Below are 25,719 nucleotides of genomic sequence, written 5' to 3' on the forward strand. Positions count from 1 at the left end.
AAAACTAGACACTTAGACACCCCGGGACTAAAAAAATTAACATTTTAATTTAAATTCAGAGATAACAAAGTTAGTCAATTTAAAAAAAGATAATCAAAAAACATTTAACTAATTAGCTTTCACATACTAGAAAACACATTTACTCTTTAAGAGGACACAATACTTGTATATTCTCTTGTATTCTATCTGGAGCAATTATGGATCAGTAACATATAATAACAGGTGCCACAGCTTAACAGAGAGGTTGCAACACAGTTAGTGGTAATGCCATTTCTCTAGGTAACCTGGTATTTTAATTTAGTTATAGTTAAATTTAACCTAGGCAATAAAGTCAATAAAGGCTAATGAGTTCAATGGAAAAAAATTGTATTAAACGTGTTTTTTAAAAAACATCACATGACTAAAGGGTAAGATGACACTGTCTACTGAAATCAGTACACTTGGTATACCTTGTGAAGGGTATACAACAAAACACTTGGGTATCTTCCCATAGGAGTCACTGCACTATGCAATACCAGGGGTTGACTTTCACACTGTTTTCTACATGAATGGTGTTCCCCACATCGTGCTGTAAAAAATCAGAGTGGAGGTATATAGCAGTCCCACTACAAGGTTCACACAGCTTGTGTTGGATATGATACACTGAGTACCTCAGAGCAAAAATGGGAAAATGTGGTGTCACCCATGTAGTTCATTTATTTAACCAAAGATATCTATATACTGGTTTGAAAATAAGTTACTTATAGTACAATAATTAATTGTAAATGTGACAGAAACCACTGGCTAAACAGGAGCACCTGATAATCTAATTACCTGAGTATGTCCTGTAAGAAGATATAAGTCTCTCCCCCCAATTTTCACTTGTATGTCCTGGATCTGAATCTACAGAATGAGAAGAGACAGGAGAAGAGAAAAAAGCACACGGAGGGAAATGCAGAATTCAACAAACCAACATTTTTCAAAAGACCACCAGTTAATAAGCTGTCATTGTTTTGCCAAAAGATTATTTTTAAAGTAAAGCCAAAATTATATTTAAAACACAGGTTTGATCAACACCTAATATTTTAAATTCTTCAACAAAAATATCTTAAAGTTGGGAAATTCAATCATGCAGTTTCAATAACAGGTATTACTGATGTCATATATTAAAACATACTATCTTTTTTGAGGCTATGTATTTTTTCAACCTCTGAATAACAGTAAAAGCGCCAGTACTTTATCACTGGTTTTCTGTTTAGAACTTGTCTTACGCTTTTTGTTCTATGAGTGCCAAAACTACTCTGGAGATAGTAGAACACTTTGGACTGCACTATCATCCTACACCACAGACCTTTCCACAAATTATATACACTTCAAATGGTATAAATTACTACAGTGATTACTACTGAAGACCGCCTGGAAAGAAAGTAACCTAAATCAAAACAAAGTTTATCAGTTAAGAATATGGAATTCTGGCTGGGCGCAGTGGCTCACACCTGTAATCCCAGCACTTCAGGAGGCCAAGGTGGGTGGATTACCTGAGGTCAGGAGTTCAAGACGAGTCTGGCCAACATGGTGAAACCCCATCTCTACTAAAAATACAAAAATTAGCCAGGTGTGGTGGCGCATGCCTGTAATCCCAGCTACTTGGAGGCTGAGGCCGGAGAATCACTTGAACCCGGGAGGCAGGGATTGCGGTGAGCTGAGATCGTGTCATTGCACTCCAGCCTGGGTGACAGAGTGAGGAGACTCCGTATCAAAAAAAAAAAAAAAAAAATATATATATATATATATATATATATATATATGGAATTCTGCCTAACAATTCATGACAGAGAAATATGAATATGGAGAACTGACTTTGGTAATATGGCCAGAGCAGATATTTTTACTTATAAATATATTTTGACTTACAAATGCCATTTCAACTCACAATATTATTGTGATCTTCATATCGTTAATTGACAAACTTTTTCCCAGGATCACTGTTACACAGTATTCATGATTTCAGTTAGGTATAAGTAACCAAGTGTTCAAAAAAAAAAAACAACTTAAGAGAACAAACAAACCCTAAGCATCGTATTTGAAAATTTTACAGATAACCCTAAAAGTTTAGTGATGAGAAAGTTCACTCAACTGAAAGAGGAATCATCAATAACATTTAGACCAACTCTAAACAGGTAAATGGGCTGAATGGTAAAACTTTCAATGAACACATATTTCAAAATGGAATACATTAAGTTAGCAACTAAAAAATTTCATGAAAAATAGTATTTGACAAAGACAAGCAAAAAAATTTAAATAACCACCACAGATTGCAAAGCAAACCAGCAACCATTAAATTGTGCCAATAGGATTAAATGAATTGTTGAAAGCAGATATTATTTTAATAGATTAAACCACAGTGAATAAACTAACCTTTCAATTATATTAATGTAGTTTAACAGTTTATCCAAATCTTCCTTTGGAAGTAAGCAACCACTCTGACCCCACATTGGCTTTTACTCAAACAACTATGTTTCTATTGGTGGCATTTGCATAGTCTACAAAGCTTTAACTCAGGAACTAGAAAATTAAAGCTTCTATTAACATATCCCTGTCCCCTTCCTCAACTACTTCCTTTTATGCTGTACTAAGACTAGGCTGTATGAGATTACCACCGTTTATGAGACTGATACAAAATATTGAGTGCAAAGCAGAGCCACTCTCTCTCCCACACATGTTCTTCATAGCGAGGCAAAACAAGTGATACCTGCATTTTAAAACCAATCTTTTTAAGTTAGTATTTTGCTTGGGTTGCAAGGAAATAAGAGAAAAATACTAAAAATAATTTTAAAAGCCTGTACTGTATGTTTGAAACTTTCATAATGAAATATCAGGAAGGGGGCAGAGGTAAATGTATCATGAATAACTGCCAGGAAAAAAATCACCAAAGGTGATTATTCTTACTAAGTAAAGCACTAATTTTATCTATTTTAATATAGTTCCCAGAAAAATTGTATCTATCTGTTTTCTTTTCAAAAGAAGCTCCTCTCCTCAAATTTGATTGAGTCACATTATAATATGGTAAACCCTTAAATGGCATCTAAAGTCTTAGGAAAATAGAACTAAGGCTGGCTGGCAGAGATTTTGTTAATAAAATTTCAACACATTCTACAACTGCCTCCATAGACTTAGTGAACACATCATACTGTGTTCTCTGTTTTTTTTTTTTTTTTTTGAGACGGAGTCTCGCTCTGCCACCCAGGCTGGAGTGCAGTGGCCGGATCTCAGCTCACTGCAAGCTCCGCCTCCTGGGTTCACGCCATTCTCCTGCCTCAGCCTCCCGAGTAGCTGGGACTACAGGCGCCCACCACCTCGCCCGGCTAGTTTTTTGTATTTTTTAGTAGAGACGGGGTTTCACTGTGTTAGCCAGGATGGTCTTGATCTCCTGACCTCGTGATCCGCCCGTCTCGGCCTCCCAAAGTGCTGGGATTACAGGCTTGAGCCACCGCGCCCGGCCCATACTGTGTTCTCTGAATTTTCTCATATTCTTTTTAAAATGCCAAAAAAGGTTGGCCGCGGTTGCTCACGCCTGTAATCCCAGCACTTTGAGAGGCCGAGGTGGGTGGCTCAATTGAGGTCAGGAGTTTGAGACCAGCTTGGCCAACATGGTGAAACTCCACCTCTACTAAAAATACAAAAATCAGCCAGGTGTGGTGGCGCATGCCTGTAATCCCAGCTACTCACTCAGGAGGCTGAGATAGGAGAATTGCTTGAACCTGGGAGGCAGAGGTTGCAGTGAGCCAAGACTGTGCCACTGCACTCCAGCCTGGGTGAAAGAGCGACACTCTGTATCACTAAAAAAAAAAAAAAAAAAAAAAAAAAAAAAAAAAAAAAAAAAAAAAAAGCCAAAAAAATTAGTAAACTATTTGCCTACTAATAATGCTAAGAGGAAACAATTACTTAAAGAAAAAAGTGAAAGACATTCAATCTTTCTGATTATTTAAACATGCAAACTAAAATGACAAAGGACTACTGGTTTATCTCTATAGAACATCAGATTTATCAACCTAAAGAAAAACGTGTCCCCCAATGCTATCTGAGGTTAAAGAACATCCATGTACTGCTGGAGGCTTTCTAACTAGGTATAATTATTTTGGAGAAACCTGAAGAATCATAGAAAGAATAGAAGAATCAATAGAAACCCTTATAACACTGTAACCTTACTCCTGGGAATGAATAAAGAAACAACTCAGTGTATGACAAACATCACAATCTGCAAAGATGCTCTTGATGGCATTATTCACAACAAAAGAATTATAAATTTAGTTTGAGGGCCAAGAAGAGACTCTCTCATGTAGCCTCAAGACAGCTGTTTAACACTTTCACATTAAGAGAGTTTGGCTTTCCCTTGGACACCATAAGACTAGGGAAGAAATTAAGTATGATTTCGTGACTGATAATGCAGGAATAAAGTTCACTTAGGTGGAAACTGTATTAATTATTAAAGATAACAAAAGTTATCAGTTATTGATTACACTATATATGGTGGCAGATATTATATGATACCTATACAACATTCATTCTCTTTTTCTTACCAGGAGTACCCCAGTTTTGATCAGAGAAACAATATGCCCGGCTGAAAGTATGATTTTTCAGACTCCCCTGCAACTAGAATAGCCTAACCAATCAGATGCAGAAACAAAAAGGCCAAATCTCACTGGGAAAAAAACACTTTTGTCCTTGGTCTTTTCCCTCCTACTTTCTACCCAGGAAGAAGCAATAATCTTGTGATTATAAGGCAAAATGATTAAGGATAAAGCCCATGTATGAGCTAAGAGTGGCACAGCATTAAGATGAAAAGAGATCAGAGTCTGATGGCATTATTGAACTGCTATGCCAACCCTGTACTGCCTATGCTTGGCCTTCTTACTGCATTAAACTGTAAAATTCCTATGTAATTAAACCAGTGTTAGTTTTTGGTTATGTTTAATTTAGTTTTACAAGCTAAATGTACATGCTATGTCACTTGAAGGTCACAATTCTCTGAAACTGATACTATTATATGTACTTTTACAGATAAGGAAGCTGGGACTTACAAAGAAGTCAAATTACTGGGCCAACACTTGTAGGGGACTGAGGGTCAACACTAGTCAGATTCCAAAATCTTCAGTAATAAACACTGCCATGATTTACCTCTGCTACAACTAAAAAATTTATCCTGTCAATTCTAGAGTAGCAGAGAATGAAAGGAGAAGGTAAAAATTAGTGATAAAGCAATCTGATGTAGGTGTAAGAAATGTCTTTTAGATAAGCAGTTGCTTTTTACTTCCATAGGTTCAATGGGTCATTGTATATATTGGCTTAATGTTCCACAGGACAAAATTCATGGGAATTCTTTGACACAGTAAGACAATATTAGTGATTTGTTGAAATAAATTAATTCAGAATGAACATAGTACTATGATAGAGCTACAAGGACGCACTGGCCTGATTTCAAATTACGTTGTAATTCATTCCCTGATTTTTTCTGTCTAGCCAAGCACTTACTTTTCTAGAAAGTGTTTTTTTTTTTTTTTTTTTTAATTAGTAAGTATTAAATAATTGAGAATTTAGAAAGTTTAAGACACACTATGATGCCTCGCAAAACGGAGGCTAGGAATCTCTCATTCAGTAGACAGCACTGCTGCTAATCTGGGGTGCCAGTGGGCTTTCCTTGGACAATGTTATGAATACCTCTTTTGAAAAGTAGAGACTTTATAAAAGTAACATATGTCCATTATTTCAAGAATTCAAGCCATACAAAAAGGACCAAGAAGAAAGTAACAGATACCCCACATCCAAGAAATAAAGTGTTAACCTCTGGCAAGCATCATTCCCAGCATCCATCTAAATACGTATTAATGACAAAGGAACTAGCAGAGACAGTAATAAATTTATGTAAGAACAAGAAAACAATACACATATGCTGTTTTGAAATAAAAGGCTTAAAGACTTATTTTAATCCAACATTAAAAAAAAAACTAAAGGCATTGCTTCTTCCTTATAAAAGATACTACTATAAAATATAAACAAAAATATAAAGAAATTTTAAATACAGGAACATTAAAAAGTTTATATAATCATTTTAAGAAACTATATACTTGTTTAGATAATATCAGTTAATCCCTTGCTTAGAGATAAGATGATATGCTTTCTCTTTATTCCCTACCCCTTGTTCTATTATTTCCTTAAGTCAAGGTTTAAAACATTTATATTTTGTTCTGTACCCAAAACACATCCAACAGGCATAGTTCCTACAGTGAAAAAAGTCTTATATTTAGACAGTCTTAATCTTTCCATGTGTTAATATACATGTGTGCACATATATACACACAATAAATGTAAATACACAAATTACAATTTTAATGCAAATAGCACATCCTGTTTCATAATCTAATTTTTTACTTCCAATATATCATGATCATCTTCCCATATTATGTATTCTTCTACAGCTGGAGTACCGTGGCATGATCACAGCTCACTGTAGCCTCAACCTACCAGGCCAAGCAATACCCATGCATCAACATCTCAAGTAGCTGGGATTACAGGCGCACACCACCAAGCCTGGCTCAGTTTTTAATTTTCTTGTAGATACAGGGTCACTCTGTTGACCAGTCCGGTCTCAAACTCCTGGCCTCAAGTAATCCTCCTGCCTTGGCCTCCCAAAGTGCTGGGATTTCAGGTGTGAGTCACCATGCCCAGCCTTACAGCATTATTTTTAAGGGTGAAAACTCTATTTCTTCATTGAATTTATCATAATTTAACAAATCCTGTATTAGTCAACACAATTCTCCTGATTTTTTTGCTATTATAAAGAAAGCTGAGGCTGGGCACGGTGGCTCCAGCCTGTAATCCCAGCACTTTGGGAGGCCGAGACGGGCGGATCACGAGGTCAGGAGATCAAGACCATCCTGGCTAACATGGTGAAACCACGTGTCTACTAAAAAAAATACAAAAAACTAGCCGGGCGAGGTGGTGGGCGCCTGTAGTCCCAGCTACTCGGGAGGCTGAGGCAGGAGAATGGCGTAAACCCAGGAGGCGGAGCTTGCAGTGAGCTGAGATTGCGCCACTGCACTCCAGCCTGGGCGACAGAGCGAGACTCCGTCTCAAAAGAAAAAAAAAAAAAAAAAGGCTGAGATAAAACATCCTTAAAAATAAGTGCTTTCATCAATAACTATTTATTAGAGGCCAGGCATGGTGGCTCACTCCTGTAATTCCAGCACTTCGGGAGGCTGAGGCTGGCAGATCACTCGAGGTCGGGAGTTAAGAGCCTGGCCAATATGGCGAAACTCCGTTCCTACTAAAAATATGAAAATTAGCTAGGCAGGCACCTGTAATCCCAGCTACACGGGAGGCTGAGGCAGGAGAACCACCTGAACCCAGGAAGCAGAGGTTGCAGTGAGCTGAGATGGCACCACCGCACTCCAGCCTGGGCGACAGAGTGACTCTGTCTCAAAATAATAATAGTTATCATTATTATAATAAATGCCCAAAGAAAAAATTAGTCAAATGTTAAGAAACAATTTTTATATACATTGTCCTATTTACCTTAAACAAAGTATTTCTATAATTTAGACCCACTAAAGCAAATTCCTATGTCCAACCTGTAACTACTGGGTGATTCAGACCAAAAACAATTTTGTCATTCATCATAAATTGTATTTCTTTGACTACTACTGATGTATTTTCTCATGTATTTCTTTGCCAACTATAATTGTTGTTCTGAACTGTTTGTATTTTTTGGTCCATTTTCCCATTTTTGAGTTTCCTTTTCACACTTAAGAGATCTTTAAATGCTACATATATTAAGGGTTTTGATGAATGCTGCATATGTTTCTCCCTTCTGTATCTTTATCTTCACAGTTTCAGCTAATAGTTTAAAATATAGCATACTACACAAAAAAGATAAACGTCAAATATGAAGTCTGATGCTGTATTTTTCATATGGGAAATATCACTTAATGGTACTGAATTCTACTTTTGTTTTAAAATTATATAAAAGACACTTGAATCTAAATAACACATTTTGTACTGGTACTAGGTAAATCCTCCTTAATGTTTTCATTGTGTGTGATATGTTAAACTAAAGATGTCATCTATTACTTTCTAAAATTTATAAATAAAGCCTACCAAAAAAATAAATACAATTGACCTTGAACCACCTAATTTTGAACTGCACAGATCCACTTACACAGGAATTTTCTTCTGCCTCTTTGCATCCCTGAGACAGCAAGATCAACCCCTCCTCTTCCTCAGTCTACTCAGTGTGAAGACGATAAGGATGAAGATCTTTATAATGATACACTTCCATTTAATGAACAGTAAATATATTTTCTATTCTTTATGGTTTTCTTAACATTTTTTTCTCTAGCTTAAAGAGTACAGTATATAATAATATAACATATGTCATCTAAGACTTAGTAAAGAAAAAAATAACAGAGTACACAAAAGATGTGTTAATTGTTTATGTTATTGGTAAGGCTTTGGTCAACAGCAGGCTATTAGTAGTTAAGTACTTGGGGAGTCAAAAGATACACAGATTTGACTGTGTAAGGGGGGGAAGGATGGGGTTAGCGCCCCTAGTCCCCACATGGTTCAAGGGTCAGTTGTGTTTTAAATCCATCAAAATTTTGTTTGGTGACAACATGTAACTTTTCAAATGGAAGAATAAGTGTTATGAAACAGTCTTACAGAGAGTTACAATATCCCAACTAAAGTCCAATAGTAGAAAAAAATGTAAGGGGGAAAGTGTATATAACCCAATTTTAGACATATGAATTAGGTTACATTTATTCAATACCTAAATTTTTATCTTCCTAAGTAACATTTTCTCCTTTATTTTATTCTAAATAAAATAAAAATCCATCTGATCTAATGACAAAGGCTCTCATGAAAAGATTATCTTGAAACTTTATTCCTTAAAAATACTAATATTCTTCAAATTTATCAAAATCTATTTTTCGAACAACTATCAGAAATATACTCTCATTGGAAAACAAAACCCGAGTAACGTAATTTAAAAATGACTAGCAAAGAAACTTTTAATATGCGAGAAGAGTTCAATCTTAAATGGCTGTCCAAAGGCACATAAGCACCTTCTTCTCAGCTAAGCGACCTAGTAATAGCTTGAGAATATCACTTAGGATGCTCTGGGGGGGGAAAAAATAGGTTCTGAATCTCCCAAAGAAACCAGTGTAGCTTAAAATGAAAAAGCACATGATTTCGTAATCACTGCAAGAAAGAGCATCTTCAAAGTTTAAAAATGTCATGAGTGTTTAAGAACAATTTTTAATTCACACAACAGCAGTGGCAAAATACACAAAAGGAGACCTGGCTACCAAAAGCGTATACTACACGATTTTCTAAAGCTATGTTAGTATAGAATGTTTCAAAAATCTTGAGTATTTTCAGTTTCTGGAGTCAAGATCATTTCTGAACTGACCATTAAAATGACTAGAAAGATATACGCAGAATATAATCTATGTACATAAACTCAGAATGGAATACTTTCTCTGAGGCTAAAACATTTTTAAGAACAGTTCATTATTAATATTTCATGCAATGACTAAAACTACAGTAAATACATACATTCAAGTTTATATTAGTTTCAAAAATCGGTTAGTTCAGGGCTAAAACACAAGCTAGTAATTTATTAGATAGCAATAATAAGAATCTCATCTGCTATGAATAACTGGGATTGGTTGATTTCAAGTATCAATTTCTGGTATGTAGGAGTTTTGGGAAACAAAAATTCTATGAAAAGCACTGAGGCAGTTTAGCCTCAATTTGTGTGTGTGTGTGTGTGTGTGAGATGCATGTTTCTAATTCATTTCTGAATCTAAAGTGCCTAAACTTCTTTGGGGTGTGACCTTATGTTCATAAAAGCTCAATAACTTTTTCTCAAATCTGCATATTCTATTGCTTATCACTGAGTAAATTTTAATCATTTGAGTGCTCTCCCCAAAATTAATTTCTTGATGAAGAAATTCACAATAAACATTTAAAGAGTAAGGAATAAAGAAAACTGTTGTCATCTCTGGTTAGAAACCACACTTGGCATGACAGATGAATTTCTGCCCCAAAATGATAAATCTGAAACAGTGATATACAAATATTTCTCAATAAACTGGGATGTCAAGAGGAGTGGTGTACAAGAAACAAAAATCAGAATTAAAGAATGAACAAGATTTTACCAGAGAACAGCAAATTATTCTACCTGTGTCTGAATCTCGTTCTTCATTTCTTGATGGGCTAATGGTAAAAGGAAGTTTACGTTTCATGGATGATTTCTCTTTCATCTCCTTGCTCACATCACTGCGTTCAATTTTTGGAGTTTTGCTGTAGGATGCAATCTTGTCTTTACTCTATTAAAAAGTCAAATAGAGTAAAGTTATATCAACATTAGCTAAGCAATACAGTATAGAAACCCCTCCTTACTGGGGAAAAACATACACAAAAAGAGAGACAGTGTTACATATCACTGTATTCAATATACTCAAGACTCAGCTTCAACAACTGTATTTTTTCCTAACCTGTTTCATATTTCCCTACTCTTATTTAATAACATAATTTTACATTTATTTTTAAATATTTTACGTTCAGGGGTACCTGTGCAGGTCTGTTATATGAGTAAATTGCATGTCACTGGGGTTTGGGGTAAAGATTATTTCATTACCCAGGTAATAAGCATAGTACCTGATAGGCAGTTTTTTGATCCTCTCTCTCCTCCCACCCTCAAGTAAGCCCCAGTGTCTGCTGTTCCCTTCATGCCCATGTATACACAATGTTTAGCTCCCACTTATGAGATCACGTGGTATTTGGTTTTCTATTCCTGCATTAGTTTGCTTAGGATTATGGCCTCCAGCTCCATCCATGTTGCTGTGCAAAAAAACACGATCTCATTCTTTCTAATGGCTGCATAGTGTTCCATGGTGTGCATATACCACATTTTCTTTATCCAGTCTACTGCTGATGTGCATTTAGGTTAATTCCATGTATTTGCAACTGTGAGTAGTCCTGCAATGAACATACGCATGTATGTGTCTTTGTAATAGGACAATTTATATTTTTTTGGGTAAACAAAAATGGGCTTGCTGGGTTGAATGGTACTTCTAACAACAATTTTAAAACAACAGTAAAACAAAATATCTTGCATAGAACCACTATATCTAGATGTAGCGCCAATGAATATGTAAATTTTAAAAAGCAATTCTGAATTGAATCAAACTGATGGTATTTTATTTAAAAAATAAAGTTGGCTGGGCATAGTGGCTCATGCCTGTAATCCTAGCACTTTGGGAGGCCAAGGTGGGGGTATCACCTGAGGTCAGGAATTCGAGACCAGCCTGGTCAACATCGTGAAATCCTGTCTCTACTAAAAATACAAAAAAGTAGCCAGGTGTGGTGGCAGGTGCCTGTAATCCCAACTACTCAGGAGACTGAGGCAGGAGGATCGCTTGAATCTGGGAGGCAGGGGCTTCAGTGACCTGAGATCATACCACTGCACTCCAGCCTGGGCAATGAGAGCAAAACTCTGTCTCAATAAATAAATAAATAAATAAATAAATAAATAATAATCTGTATCAGCAGTTCTCAAAAGGCTTCTTGACTAGCAGTATCAGCATCACCTAGAAACTTACTAGAAATGCAAAATCTCAGACCTACTGAATCAGAATCTCTGGGGCTAGGGCCTAATGATCTGTTTTTAATAGTCCTGCCACATGATTTTGATGCATAGTAAAGTCTGAGAACCACTATTATTTATCAATAAAGAAGAAAATATGTAAGGGTCACAGGAACCAAAGAATAATCTATCCAGGTCAGTAGATTACAACCCTATTTCTTAAATCAGAAAACCAGAAATGGATTTATAATTCAATTCAGAAAAAGAATGACATACCAAATAAAAATACTGTGTACTTGCCCAGTTAGGTGAAGTGACCTATAGGTAATATGAAGTTCACTCCTATAATCAAACATCCAAATTGATATGGCACATCTAAAACCAGAGCATGACAACTCCTTTGTGAGAAATGTGCTTCATACTGATAACTAAGCCACACTGCCTTAGCAGGAGATCTTAAAAGAACATTCCCAAGCTATGATAATAAGTGATATTTATCATGATTGCAGAAATTCTCAAAAGCAAATGAAAAGTAGATTCAGACTATAAAAGATACCAGTTTTCAATCCAAGATGAAAAATAAAGGAGAGATGAGGAGGAAAAAGGGGCATGACAAATTAATGTCATTTTTTTTAAAAACCAAAAGATGACTCTAAAAGAGCAAATGAATAAACAAATCTTTGGTGAAATCTAATAATGAAAATCAGAGAAAAGATTAAAAAAAACAACAACACTGAGATTGAGCCTGAATACAACTATAGAGGGAATATTAAAAAGTTATGCAAGAATGCTGTTGGCTGGGCATGGTGGTTCATGCCTGTAACCCCAGCACTTTAGGAGGCCGAGGTGGGCGGACCACTTGAGCCCAGGAGTTTGAGACCGGCCTGGGCCACATAGGGAGACCTTGACCTTGTCTCCATAAAAAATTTAAAAGTTAGCCAGGCATGGTGGCATGCGCCTGTGTTCCCAGCTACTTGGGAGGCTGAGGCAGGAGGATTGCTTGAGCTGGGAGGATTGAGGCTGTAGTGAGCCATGTCCTCACCACTGTGCTTCAGGCTGGACAACAGAGTGAGATCCTGTATCCAAAAAAAAAAAAAAAAAAAAATGCTGTATTTAGTTTTATACTATTAAAAAACTTACAGACTGTAAAAATTCGGTAATTTCCTTGGAATATATGGATTACTAAAAATGAGCTCATGAGAGGATGACAGGAAGGGAAAACCAGAATAGACCAATTACCATAGAAAACAGTAAATCAGGCTGGGTGCAGTGGCTCACATCTGTAATCCCAATGCTCTGGGAGACTGAGGTGGATGGATCACTTGAGGACAGGAGTTTGAAACCAGCCTGTGCAACGTAGTGAGACCTCATCGCCATAAAAATTTTTTAAAAACTAGCTGGGCACAGTGGCACACAACTGTAGTCCCAGCTACTCAGGAGGCTGAGACAGAAGGCTGCAGTGACCTATAATCACGCCACTGCAATCCACGCTGGGTGACAGAGCAAGACCCTGTCTCTAAAAAAAAAAAAAAAGAGGAAAAAAAAGATAAATCCATAGTGAAACATGTTTAAAAAGGCACCTACTCCAGAAGATTTTACAACAGAGTTTTAACCAAATAAACAAAACTTCAAGAAACAAGTATTTTCCATTTCTTATAAATACCAGAGCACAGAAAGATTAGAAGTTACCCAATTCATTTTAGAAGTCTAAAATAAAACTGACACCAAAAACAGTACAAGATACAAAATTACAGACAAAAATCAACTTATGAACATAAATGCAAAAGTCCTTAACAGACTATCAAGCCAAATTCAGTATCTCAGAATATATTATAATCAAGCAGGGCTCATCTAGAGAATGCAAGGATAGTTCACGGATAGAAAACCTCTTAATTCACTGTATCAAAACATTAAAGAAAACCAGATGATGGCAAGAACAAAGTGACAATAATAATAACAATAAATTCTACATTCATTCTTGATCAATTTCCAAGCTTTCAAGCAAAATCCTCGAGTTATTTTTTCACTTCTGCCAATGAAATGGAGCTTCAAAGACAAGGTGTTTTGCTTATAAGGTTGTTCAAAATGTAGGTTTTATTATATGGTGAGACCAACAAATCAGGATATTACTGCTATGGAAAAGATTGTTACTCACAGTTCCAAGGGGTGGGGGGCATGCCATGCCACATCATGCCACTCCAGACCACACAGGGAAGCACCAGGGTGGTTGGTCAAGAGGTAAAAGAAGAAAGATGAAATGTGAGCAAGAGCCTTTATTGTAGTTTCCACAGGAAAGAAAGCGTGAAGCAGGGTAAGCAGGCTTGGGATTGGCTACCTTGAATAATTTCAGTAGGCTCTGGGGTATAGAAGCTGTTTCTCTAATTGATACCTGGTTCTGGGGTGATCAGGACAGATGGCTAGTGGCCCAGAATGTGAGAGCCCAACAAAGTTGGGAATTTGGATGTGGGGTCTAGATAGGTCAGTCTGCGAATGAAAGATGTGCTCACAGTGAGTTTATTATCTCTAGGAACTGGCTAGGCCTGGGAGGTATAGTATCTCAATGGTCAGCAATGCCTGAGAAGTCAAAGCATCAGAAATACAGAAAATAAAAAGACACAGCTAATACACAGGTTAACCAACAAAACTCCAGTAACTTGCCTTAGAAAATGAATCATTGTTATGAATAAAAGATTTAAGAATCACTTAAAAATCCGTTCTCCCTTGCAGCTATATAGGATACAGGTCTGTGCTACAAAATGAGTTTAAAAAAAAACCTATGTGATATCATATTGAAAGAAAACAGCATAGGAATATATGGAATATGTTCTCCCGTGCAATACGGTGATAAGTGTAACTATTCATAACTGCTAACTACTTGTTATGTCCTCTATAAAACTGTCCTTCAAGGCGTATTTGAACAAAGGGTTTCTGTGAGATTCTTAACACTTTAACTTTCAAAAGAAATATTTTTGATAGTCGTGAAATTTCTGTATTACCGAAGAGTAGAAATACTCTATCGAATTCAAGAGACTCTCATTAGCACATACTAGGCCCATAACTCTGTTAGGTTTATTATCTTAAAACATTTCTGGAGTCTTTTCATTTAACATTATTGTCCCAATAACTGGCAACAACCATCATACATAATAATGAAAGCATCAATGGTAAGAATTATCTTCTATTAATTCTATTAAATGATGTATTGATAGCCTTTGTCATCTCAGTAAGATAGAAAAAATGGTAAAAAATGTATCCAGAAAACAAGAATATATATACACACATGCACATATATAATCAGAAAAGTCAGGAACAACATCAAGGCATACCTTGGAGATATGGCAGATTCAGTTCCAGACCACCATGATAAAGCAATTATGATGATAAAACAAGTCACACAAATTTTTTGGTTTCCCAGTACAAAAATTATGTTTACACTATGATGTAGTCTAGTAAGTGTGCAATACTATTATGCCTAAAATATATATATGCCTATTTTAATTTTAAAGTACTAAATATACTGAAATATGCTAAGGAGAGCATGGGCCATCAGCAAGTTGTAATCTTTTTGCTGGTGGAGGGTCTTGCCTCAGGTTGATGGCTGTTTGTTGATCAGGACAGTGGTTTTTGATGGTTGGGGTGGCTATTACAATTTCTTAAGACAACAATGAAGTTTGCCGTGTGAATTGACTTTCTCTCACAAGAGATCTCTCTGTAACATGCAATGTTGTTGACAGCTTTTACCCATGGAACTTCTTTCCAAATTGGAGTCAATCTTCTTTAACTCTGCTGCTGTTTTATCAACTAAGCTTATGCAATATACTAAATCCTTTGCTGTCATTTCAACAATGTTTATAGCATCTTCACCAAGGGTAGATTCCATCTCAAGAAATACTTTATTTCCTCATCCACAAGAAAGATGAGCGATTTTTTTCTCTTCTGCCAATGAAATGGAGCTTCAAAGACAAGTGTTTTGCTTATAAAGTTGTTTTAAAACTAGGTTTCAAGTTTGATTATGAGATTTCAGCAATTCAGTCACATCTTCAGGCTCCACTTGACTCTCATTCTCTTGCTTTTTCCAATCCCATCCACAGTTAGTTCCTCCACTAAAGTCTTGGACCCCTCAGTCATCCATGAGTGTTAGAATCAACTTTTCCAAACTCTGGTTAATATTGGTATTTTGACTTCGTCTCATGAACCACGAATGTTTTTAATGGTATCTAAAATGGTGAATCCTTTCAAGATGGTTTTCAATTTACTTTGCATAAATCCATCAGAGGAATCACTCTCTATGGCAGCTACAGCCTTACAAAGTATATTTCTTTAATAAGGCTTGTTTGAAAAGTTAAAATTATTCCTTGACCTATGGGCTGCAGAATGGATTGCATGCCAGCAACCATGAAAACATTATTCTCCTTGTATGTCTCTGTCAGAACTCTTGGGTGACAGCTCATTGACATGTTGTCAATAAGCAGTAATATTTTGAAAATAATCCTTTTTTCTTAGTAGGTATCAACAGTAGGCTTAAGCTATTCAGAAAACCACGCTGTGAACAGATATGCTGTCATCAGGCAGTGTTTTTCCATTTATAAGCTACAGGCAGAGTAGATTTCACATAATTCTTACGGGTCTTGGCGTTTTTGCAATGGAAAATGAGCACTGGCTTTAACTTAACAGTCGTCAGCTGCATTTGTCCCTAACAAGACAGTCAGCCTGTCCTCTGAAGCTTTGAAGCCAGGGATTGAATTCTCCTCTCTAGCTTTCAAAGTCCTAGCTGGTATCTTTTTCCAATAGAAGGCGATTTCACCTATACTGAAATCTGTAGTGTAGCCATCTTCATCGAAGATCACAGCTAGATCTTCTGGTAACTTGCTGTAACTTCCACATTAGCACTTGGTGCTTCACCTTGCACTTCTATGTTATAGAGACAGCTTCTTTCCTTAAACCAAACCTCATGAACCAACTTACGCTAGCTTCAGACTTTTCTTCTGCAGCTTCCAAACCTCTCTCAGGCTTCACAGAATTGAAGAGAGGGCCTTGCTCTGGACTGAACTTTGGTTTAAGGGAATATTGTAGCTGGTTTGATCTTCTATCCAGACCACTCCAAACTTCCTCCGTATCGGCAATAAGACTGTTTTGCTTTCTTATGGTGTGTTCACTTTAACAGCAGTTTTAATGTTCTTCAAGAACTTTTCCTGTGCAAAAGCTGTCTCAGCTTTTGACATACCTTCCTAAGCTTAATCATTCAGAGCTTTCAACTTAAAATGAGAGACATTCCACTCTTCTTTTTCACTTGAATACTTAGAGACCATTGAAATACAATTTCAAAATTGCTGTTTCAGGGAACAGGAAGGCCCAAGCAGGGGCGGAGTTGGGAGAACAGCCAGTAAGTGTAGTAGAACACATACAGTATTAAGCTTGCCATCTTTTCTGCATATAGCTTGTGGTGCCCACAAAACAATTACAACAGTAACAAAGATCACTAATAATCATAATGATAATGAAAAAGTTGGAAATAAGAGAATTATCAAGATGTGACACAGAAACAAGTGAGTATGTGCTGTTGGAAAAATGTTGCCAATGAACTTGCTCAAAACAGGGTTGCCACTAATCTTTAATTTGTAAAAAGCACAATTATCTGCAAAGCACAATAAAGTGAAGGGCAATAAAATGAGGTACGCCTGTAAACCAAAATGTTAACAGCTATCTGTCAGTGGTGCCATTACAGTTGTGCTGGGACATAATTCTCTATGTCTCTCTTGCATTTTTGCACATCTTGCAAGCAGAAACACTAACTTCCTTCGTCCTGGACTATCTTTTCATGGGTATTTGTATGATAAATAGCCTAGAAAGAGAGACATAGTGTCTCCCTCTAAAGCAAAGGACATACCTGTTTGCTGTCCAGTGTAATAATGTCTCCTTCTAGGGAAAAGTTCAGGCAGACATACTGCCCATCATAAAAGATTTGGGGTTTCTACCCTGTAATACAACCCACTGCATATGCAGTTGTCATCTGCCCATCACTGCATCCCCCTTGTGAGAAGTGAAGCTGAGGGAACAGGCACACACACTGATACTCCGGCTACTGCTATTGCTGAGTAGCAAATATTCCCTCATCACTGACCTAGCAACTGTGTCTTCTGCCAGCATCCATGAGGCTAATCAGCTTACAAGTAGGGTAAAATCTCAGAACCTTCACAGTTATTGACAAGGTAATTGGTAATTTCTATTTTCATTATTCTTAAATGTATTTTCTAATTCTTCACAACGAACATGTATTATAATACTTGGATAATAAAAAAAAATTACCAATAGTCACTTGGAAAGGAAATAATGAATGTCTGAACTACACTGATGACGAAAAGATACGAAAGAACTATTCAGATGGTTAAAACAATTAACATCCCCTCTCACATTTTATGAATTTAACCAGGTTTTAGATTATCTTAACAGATTTTATAAAAGATCTGTTTTGCAAATTATAAATACTGATTTATAGCTAAAAGAGTAGTAGAGAAATTTCTAAACTAAACTAGAATCAATGGGAGGAAAAGAACACAGATGAGCAGTGAAAGGTGTGAATATTCTTGCCAAAATCCTAACTATTTTAGTATTTAATGAGAGGACTTTACATAAAAATTAAATTGCTATAAAATATGATTATTTAAGTTATGCTCTACTTAAATGAATTTAAGGAGTGAAATTTTGGTTTAGGTTATTTTATTAATTTAGGACCTCATAACAGTAATAGTCTGTCATATTGAACTGTAAACGGGGTGTCTACTTACCTAAGAGAACTGTTCAAAAAAATCAGAAAGGAATAGAGAGAGACAGGCTCCTGCTCTGCTGCCCAGGCTGGAATGCAGTGGCACAAGCATAGCTCATTGTAGCTTAAAGTAATCCTTCCACTTCAGTCTACCCAGTAGCTAGGAATACAGTTGTATATCACCACATTCAGCTAATTTTTTTTTTTTTTTTTGGTAGAGATGGGGGTCTTGCCCAGGCTGGTCTTGAACTCCTGGCCTCAGGCAATTCTCCTGCCTTGGTCTCCCCAAAGCACACACTACAGGCACGAGCCACCATGCCCAGCCTCATTTCTAAAAATGTTATGGGGGAAAAACAACTTAGCAGAACCCAGAAGCTGGCTTCAACGCCACTCACTATGAAAAGACAATCAAAGAAATACGCAGTGAAAATATATACGTGAATAATGGTCATGCCTTCTACCCCTGACCCCAACTTACTCACTTTGTCTTAAAAACGAGCAGCAACATGGTCTACACCTAGCATCTTTGGAATAAAAACTACAGCCCTTCTTCTCAAGGTAAAATAAGGGGTTAAATATTCACTAAAAAACTGAGGAAAATACTTCTAACAACAGCTTTTGACATCAAATTGCACTGAAATCCCAAAGCATGGCAATTTAAGTACAATGCACGTTGCCTTAGAAGAGCTTCTGATCCTTACCCAAACTAGTGATCTTGAAAAACATACAGTTAAACAGAGACTGAGAATAAATACATCCCTTTATGTAAGCCAAACATTTGTTAACTAGAGGAATGTAATAGTCTGTATTCATTCTTGCCATTTATTTTATAAATCCAATGATTAACAAGTATAGAAATACGTTAGTGAAATATTTGGTTTTTGCTATTGTTGTTACACTTTTAAGAAATCACACTTTTTTTCGCACCACTGCACTCCAGCCTGGGCGACGGAGCGAGACTCCGTCTCAAAAACAAAAAAACAAAAAAACAAAAGAACAAGAAAAGAAAATAAAAGAAACTACAACTTTTAGGAGGGCAATATTCAGGCACTACTTATTTAGTGACAACTTTCAAAAGATACATGAAAAGTACACAGGAACAATTAAAGCTTCACTGAGTTTAGCCTTATAAATTCAAATCCAAAAAGTGGCATCAAGCAGCCCAGATGAATTTCCACAAATGTAACCTTCACTATACCTAAACATGCAGAAATAAAAGTTCTGATGCTTTCTTCAAGTCTAACATTGTATTCTGTCCCCACATCTCCAAGCAAACTACTTTCATCAAAGTCATTTAAAATGCTTCAATGGCCTCGTCTTTCCTATTAAACTCTCTGTTGCATTTGGCAATGCAGACTCTCTCCTCCCTTAGCCATTCTCTGTGGAAACTCCCTTGGTTCTCTCTCTGTCCTCCTCTTCCTTTGTCTCTTTACTCCTCCTAAAATATTTGAATTCCTCAGAGTATATCCTCTTCCATTCTTGTGCCACTTTATACACACTTTGTACACTCTTTTGCATACTTACTTTCTACAAATCCTTGTATATTTATTTCCAATCTAGACTTGTTTTGAGTTCTTACACTCATATGTAACTGCCTACTAACCACTTCTACTTGGATGTTCCCAGGGCCAACTCAGTTCAGCAAGTACAAAGCAAATTTATTCAAACAACCTGTTCCTTCTCTTGAATTTCCTTTCAGGAAATGGCCCAATCATTAACCTAGTAACGGAAACAAGCATCAGAGTGGACCCAGACAATTTTTTCTCCATGCACAAGTTTAATGCATTCAACAGCTTTTTGATCGGCCAACTTCTCTTCATCCCGAAAGCCACTGTCCACATTGCCTCCTACTTATATTTAATTAAACAGCACTCTGACTGGTCTTTCTATGACCCTTCCCTCCCAAGTCACTGACAACAGAATAAGTTCCAAGTTCCTTCACAAGGCACACAAGGCTATAATGAACTGCTTTTTGTCTAGTGCTAGACTCACCTCCCATCCTCCATAGGCTACATCCCAACAAGTTTTTCATTTGCTGTTTCTTTCACTTATACTACCCTTTACTTTCACTTTCCTTCTGGTCAAATATGTATTCAACCTTGAGAACCCAGATTAAGTACCTATTCTACTGTTAGGCTATCCCTGAACCTGTTAAGTAGCATTCTCTCCTTTTTTCCTCCCATCACTATACACTCAGTAGTTTCATTAATGAGCTTATTACACCAGTATAGCAGTTCTCAAATTATGGTCCCTGAGACCAACTGAGGAGATCTGCAAGGTCAGTATCTTCATAATAACATTAAGATGTTATTTTTTATCTTTCTCATTATCTCAAGAGTATATATTGGGGTGAAACTTCTAAAATTGATTGTGGTTGTGACTGTACAACTCTGTAAATATAAAAACAATTGAATTGTATACTTTAAATGTATGATATGTGAATTATATCTCAATGAAGCTATTTATTAAAAATGGCAAAATCAGCCAGGGCATGGTGGCTCACATTTGTAATCCCAACACTTTGGGAGGCTGAGACAGGTGGATCACTTGAGGCCAGGAATTTGAGACTAGACTGGATGACAGGATGAAACCCTATCTCTGGGCATGGTGGTGTGCACCTGTGGTCTCGGCTACTCAGGAGGCTGAGGTGGAAGGATTGCTTGAGCCTGGGAGGTCAAGGCTGCAGTGAGCTGAGATCATGCCACTGCACTCCAGCCTGGGCAACAGAGCAAAACTCTGCCTCAAAAAGGAAAAAAAAATGGCAATATCAAGATATTCCTACCTAGATCAAAAAAAGACTGACAGAATTCATGGCTGAAGACTTGCCTTATAGTAAGTACTAAGGAAAATTCTTATACCAGATAGTAACTTACATCTATAGGAAGAAACTAAGAATACCAAAATCAGTAAATTTATGGGGAAACCCGAAACTTCATAAACACAGATTTCTCTTGTTTCTTTAAAAGATACATTTTGTATCAAACAATTATAACATTCTTTTGTTGGGTTAATAACACATCCAGATGTAATCGATGTTATATAAATAACACGAAGGAAGAAAATGGAGCTATATTGAAACAAAGCTGCTATATTTTACTGGAATTGTGTCAAGATCAACCTGTAAGTAGACTGTGATCAATTAGGATGTGTATTACAATCTCTAGGATCAACATCTAAAATAATAAATGAAAAAACACAGTTTTAAAAAATCAGAGAAATTAAAATAGTACACTGAAAAATATTTAAAACCAAAAATGGCAACATAAAAGAGGTAACAAAAAACACATGGAATACATAATAAAGAGCAAAATTGCACATATAAATTATCATCAGATATAAGTCATATCAATAATTACATTAAATGTAAGTGGACTAAATACTGTAATCAAGAAGAGTTTGCCAGTGCAATCGGGGGAAAAAAGTGGGGGCATAAAGGTAATCAAGCAAAACAAGAAATATCCAGACTGGAAAAGAAGTAAAATTATCTTTATTCACAGATAATATGATGCCATACGTAGAAAGTCCTAAGGAATTACAAATTGTTAGAACTAATAATTGAGTAAGATCGCAGGATACAAAGATAACTACATCAAAAATAATTATATTTCTGTACTAGCAATAAAGAACCCAAAATAAAACTATCCATAATAGCACTGAGAGAATAAAATACTCACAAATAATTTACCAATAGAATGCAAAACTTTTACACTGAAAACTACAAAGCACTACTGAGACAAACTGAAGATCTAAGTAAATGAAAAGATATTCCATGTTCAGGGATTGGAAGACAATATTAAGATGGCAATACGACTCAAAGTGATCTACAGATGCAATGAAAAAATTCAATAAAATTCCTTCAAAATCCCAGCAGGTATTTCTAGAAACTGACAAGCTGATCCTAAAATTTATATGAAATCATGAAGGACTCAAAACGATTTTGAAAAGAATAGTTTGAAAACTTATACTTGATTTTGAAAGCAGATTTGGGGTTGCCTGGAGGGTTTGGGGTTGCAGTGGAGACTGACTACAAATAGGCAACACAGATCTTTCCAGAATGATGGCAAAGTTCTAAAACTTTATTGTGATGATGGTTGCACAATTTCATTAGCTAAAAATGTCTGGGAACACCTCAGACATCTTTCCATAAGAAAATGGCTTTAAAAAAGACTTAAAAAAGCAAACAGAAAAAAAATTCAAAGACAACGCATAAAACCAGAGATAAGGAGAGACTAGGAATAGTGAGACCAGTTAGGAGACAAATTGCAGGAGTCCAAATGAAGGTTCTGAGGGTCTAAATTACATAAGAATGAAAAAGGATAGATATAAAAACACAGAATTACATGTCATTGACAATGACTAATAATAAAAATTTTTCCCTCTCTCAATCATTATTTCTTAATTGCACCATCTTAGTAATTGTGTTTTACTTAGTAGTTGTGTGTTCACCTTAGGGAATGATAAACAATCACTTCCCCAGGAATCCAATTTATTTCTAAAGAGCATAAATGGTTTGGCTTTACCCAGCATCCATATTGGTTTTTATCTTATGAGAAATTACTAAAAATACTTAATTGGGAGTCTTTTTCCCAGTTCAAAAAGTCAACAAATCTTTAGTATAATCACATACCTTTCTTCCATATGGTTTCTCTACCATATTGCTGTCACTGTCAGAATTTTCACTCTGAACTGGTTTTGTAAACCCAGATTTGGGCATTTTATAGCTGTTCAGCTAGCTGCTTCTTTTGTCAGTCTTCTCATCCTGGATCTGTAAAGAATGGATAGGTAAGGGTTATTTGAATACATATACAATAGAACCTACTTGAAGTTTATGAACCAAAGTTAGTTCAATTTGTTTTCTCTCTGTCTCTGTAAGATACCTTATTTTCTCAGAGAGGCTATCCTAAGCTAAAATAAGTTTTCGCTTTATTTTAGCTTCTGGTTCTCTTAGTCAAGTCCACTCAGCTTGTCACCGAAAAGAAAGGAGAATTACTTTCATAAATATCTTCCCATATTCTCTAGACAAGTAACATCTCCAGCTTTGGGTATCCAGAAGCAGTGAAAGTGGAAGCCGTGACAAAACGTTTCTCTTTTCAGTAGGAATCCATAATGGGAGCTCCTAATCGATGCCCTTGGAGTTTTGTGTTGGTTTGGAAGTCATTTCTGAAGACCCAATCAAGAACCTGCTAGGTTTGATCAGTAATTTTACAACAACTAATTCCCTACATTAAATCCTTCCCGTTTAAAATCCCTAGAGCAGTTTATTTTCTTTACTGAACATCCTCGGCCATTTAGTCACTTTATCAAACTATTCACTAATATACTTCTATTGTACTGCAATCACCACTGTATACATTATTTTATTTCCAATTCATTCAGCCTTCTCTTTCCTATTCTACAAGCTTAATAGGTCAAAGATTCTCCCAAGAGCTTATGATTATGGCAAGTTGATGACTGAATGATGCAGAAAAAATTCCAAGGGGTTTTACATGTTAAAGAGGAACCTATGAGGCTACAACTATGTTGCTGTCAGATAATCTATTACCTACATGTGGCAATTTAAAATTAATTAAAACGAAATTAAACTACCCACTGTACTATACAGCATAGATATACATTTATGTAATCACAGAAAGGTCTACTGCACAGCACTGGGCTAGATTGAGGCTGTTGGCCAAGGGGAGTATTTACTTCGGCTACAACAACAAGCAGAATGACTGACAAGATTACTTTGAACTCTTTCATGCTATAAATCTCCTACAGATGGGTATCATAGATATAAGTCAGCTGTCATTCTAGTATCTACGTAAATTATTAAAACTCAAGACACCTTGAACAGAATATTAGTAAAATCTGCTGTCCTGTGTTTTAAAATTTCTTTCGTTTTGACAGAAACAAAACCAAAACTCCCTTAAATAAATTGAGCTAATTTGTAAACTATCAAAACCATATTAATCTGGCAATAATTAAATTAGACTACATTACAATACAAAAAACTACTAAAGAAAAATTGTTCAGATCTTTCATTTTATAGAGAAGGAAACAAACTTGAAGAAATTAAGAAACATTTTTAACATTACACTCAAGAAGCAGAACTTACCTTGGGGCCATTCAACTGTTTCATTAACATAAACAATCATTTAAACATAGCACTGTACTCAAAGCTAGCCATTGGTAAAGCGTATGGAGTTAAAGTTATGAGCCACATGAAAACAAAAAGACTGGCTCAAAAGCAAAACTGAGCTTTTGCTTTTGATAGAAACATCAGCCTAAGTGAGACTGTGAAGATAAAACGATGTCTCCTTTGCAGATGAAGCAAAGCAAGTTATTAGTGAACTAAAGGAGCGCCAAATATTTTTTGAGAACATTCTACAGGGCAATATTATTATACTAAATAGATTCTATGTAAAGAAAAGCTTATATTATTTCTCAATAACTACTTAGAAAAATGCCACCAGTAACAATAAAAATCACAACTGGATTCCAAAAATATTCCTTCAATCAACAAACATTAAGCATTTAATATTGAGTTAGCTTCTGGGTCCAAGATGTATACTGTAATCCCTAAAGCAATCACTATATAATAACTACACAAAAAGTAATACAAATCACACTAGGTAAGTTAAAATGGAATACTGAAAAAATACAAATAATCCAATGGAAGGCAGGAAAAGAAAAACTGAGCAACGAAGAACAGAAAGAACAAAATTATAAAATGATATAGATCTAACCCCAAATACGAATAATTATATAAAACACAAATGGCTTAAACACACCAAAAGACAGAGAATGTCAGATAGTGGGGAAAAAATCAACAAGAAGTTCGCTTCAAATATAATAATAGGTAGGTTAAAATAAAAGAATGGAAAAAGAACCCATGGAAGTACTTGAGTTTCCAAGTGCTTAGAAAGAAAGCAAGCTTGAGTGGCTATATTAACAACATCAACAAAACAGACTTCAGAACGAAGAGGGACATTATATATGACATATTGATAAAAGGGTCAATACACTAAGACAACATACCAATCCTACATATGTACGCAACCAACAACAGAGCTTCAAAATACATGAAAACAAAAACTGCCAACTGATAGACAAAAGAGATAAATTCATAACTACAGCTGGAGGCTTCAACTATTATACTTTTTATTGACAGAACATCAGCAAGGATTATATAAGAACAGAAAAACACCATTAATCAGTTGGTTCTAATTGATATTTACAGAAATATCTGCTCAACAACAGAATACTCTTTCAAGGGCACACAGGACATTCCCCAAGATAGGCCACATTCTGTATCATAAAACAAACTTCAACAAATTTAATTAAAACC

The 25,719-nt window shown here is 35.9% G+C and overlaps 1 protein-coding gene across 13 annotated transcripts in view; it reads right to left on the minus strand.

The window, feature by feature from the left end:
- Positions 1 to 25,719, minus strand: part of ANKRD12 (ankyrin repeat domain 12) — a 134,220-nt gene that overhangs the window by 72,259 nt on the left and 36,242 nt on the right. For 9 of the 13 annotated variants that reach the window (XR_002518601.2, XR_002518602.2, XM_021929949.2 and 6 more), the window contains exons 2-4: positions 23,017 to 23,154; positions 10,220 to 10,367; positions 814 to 882 (exon numbers count right to left, since the gene is read on the minus strand). Coding sequence is in view for 10 of the 13 variants with exons in the window: in XM_021929949.2 (XP_021785641.2) it covers positions 814 to 882; positions 10,220 to 10,367; positions 23,017 to 23,103 (304 nt within the window). In the remaining 3 variants the exon portion in view is untranslated. The remainder of the gene's footprint in view (positions 1 to 813; positions 883 to 10,219; positions 10,368 to 23,016; positions 23,155 to 25,719) is intronic. The other 4 variants (XM_017951534.2, XM_009192392.4, XM_009192394.4 and 1 more) reach the window with 2 other exon arrangements.

This window comes from Papio anubis, chromosome 19, assembly GCF_008728515.1.
Source record: "Papio anubis isolate 15944 chromosome 19, Panubis1.0, whole genome shotgun sequence".
Classification (NCBI taxonomy): domain Eukaryota; kingdom Metazoa; phylum Chordata; class Mammalia; order Primates; family Cercopithecidae; genus Papio; species Papio anubis.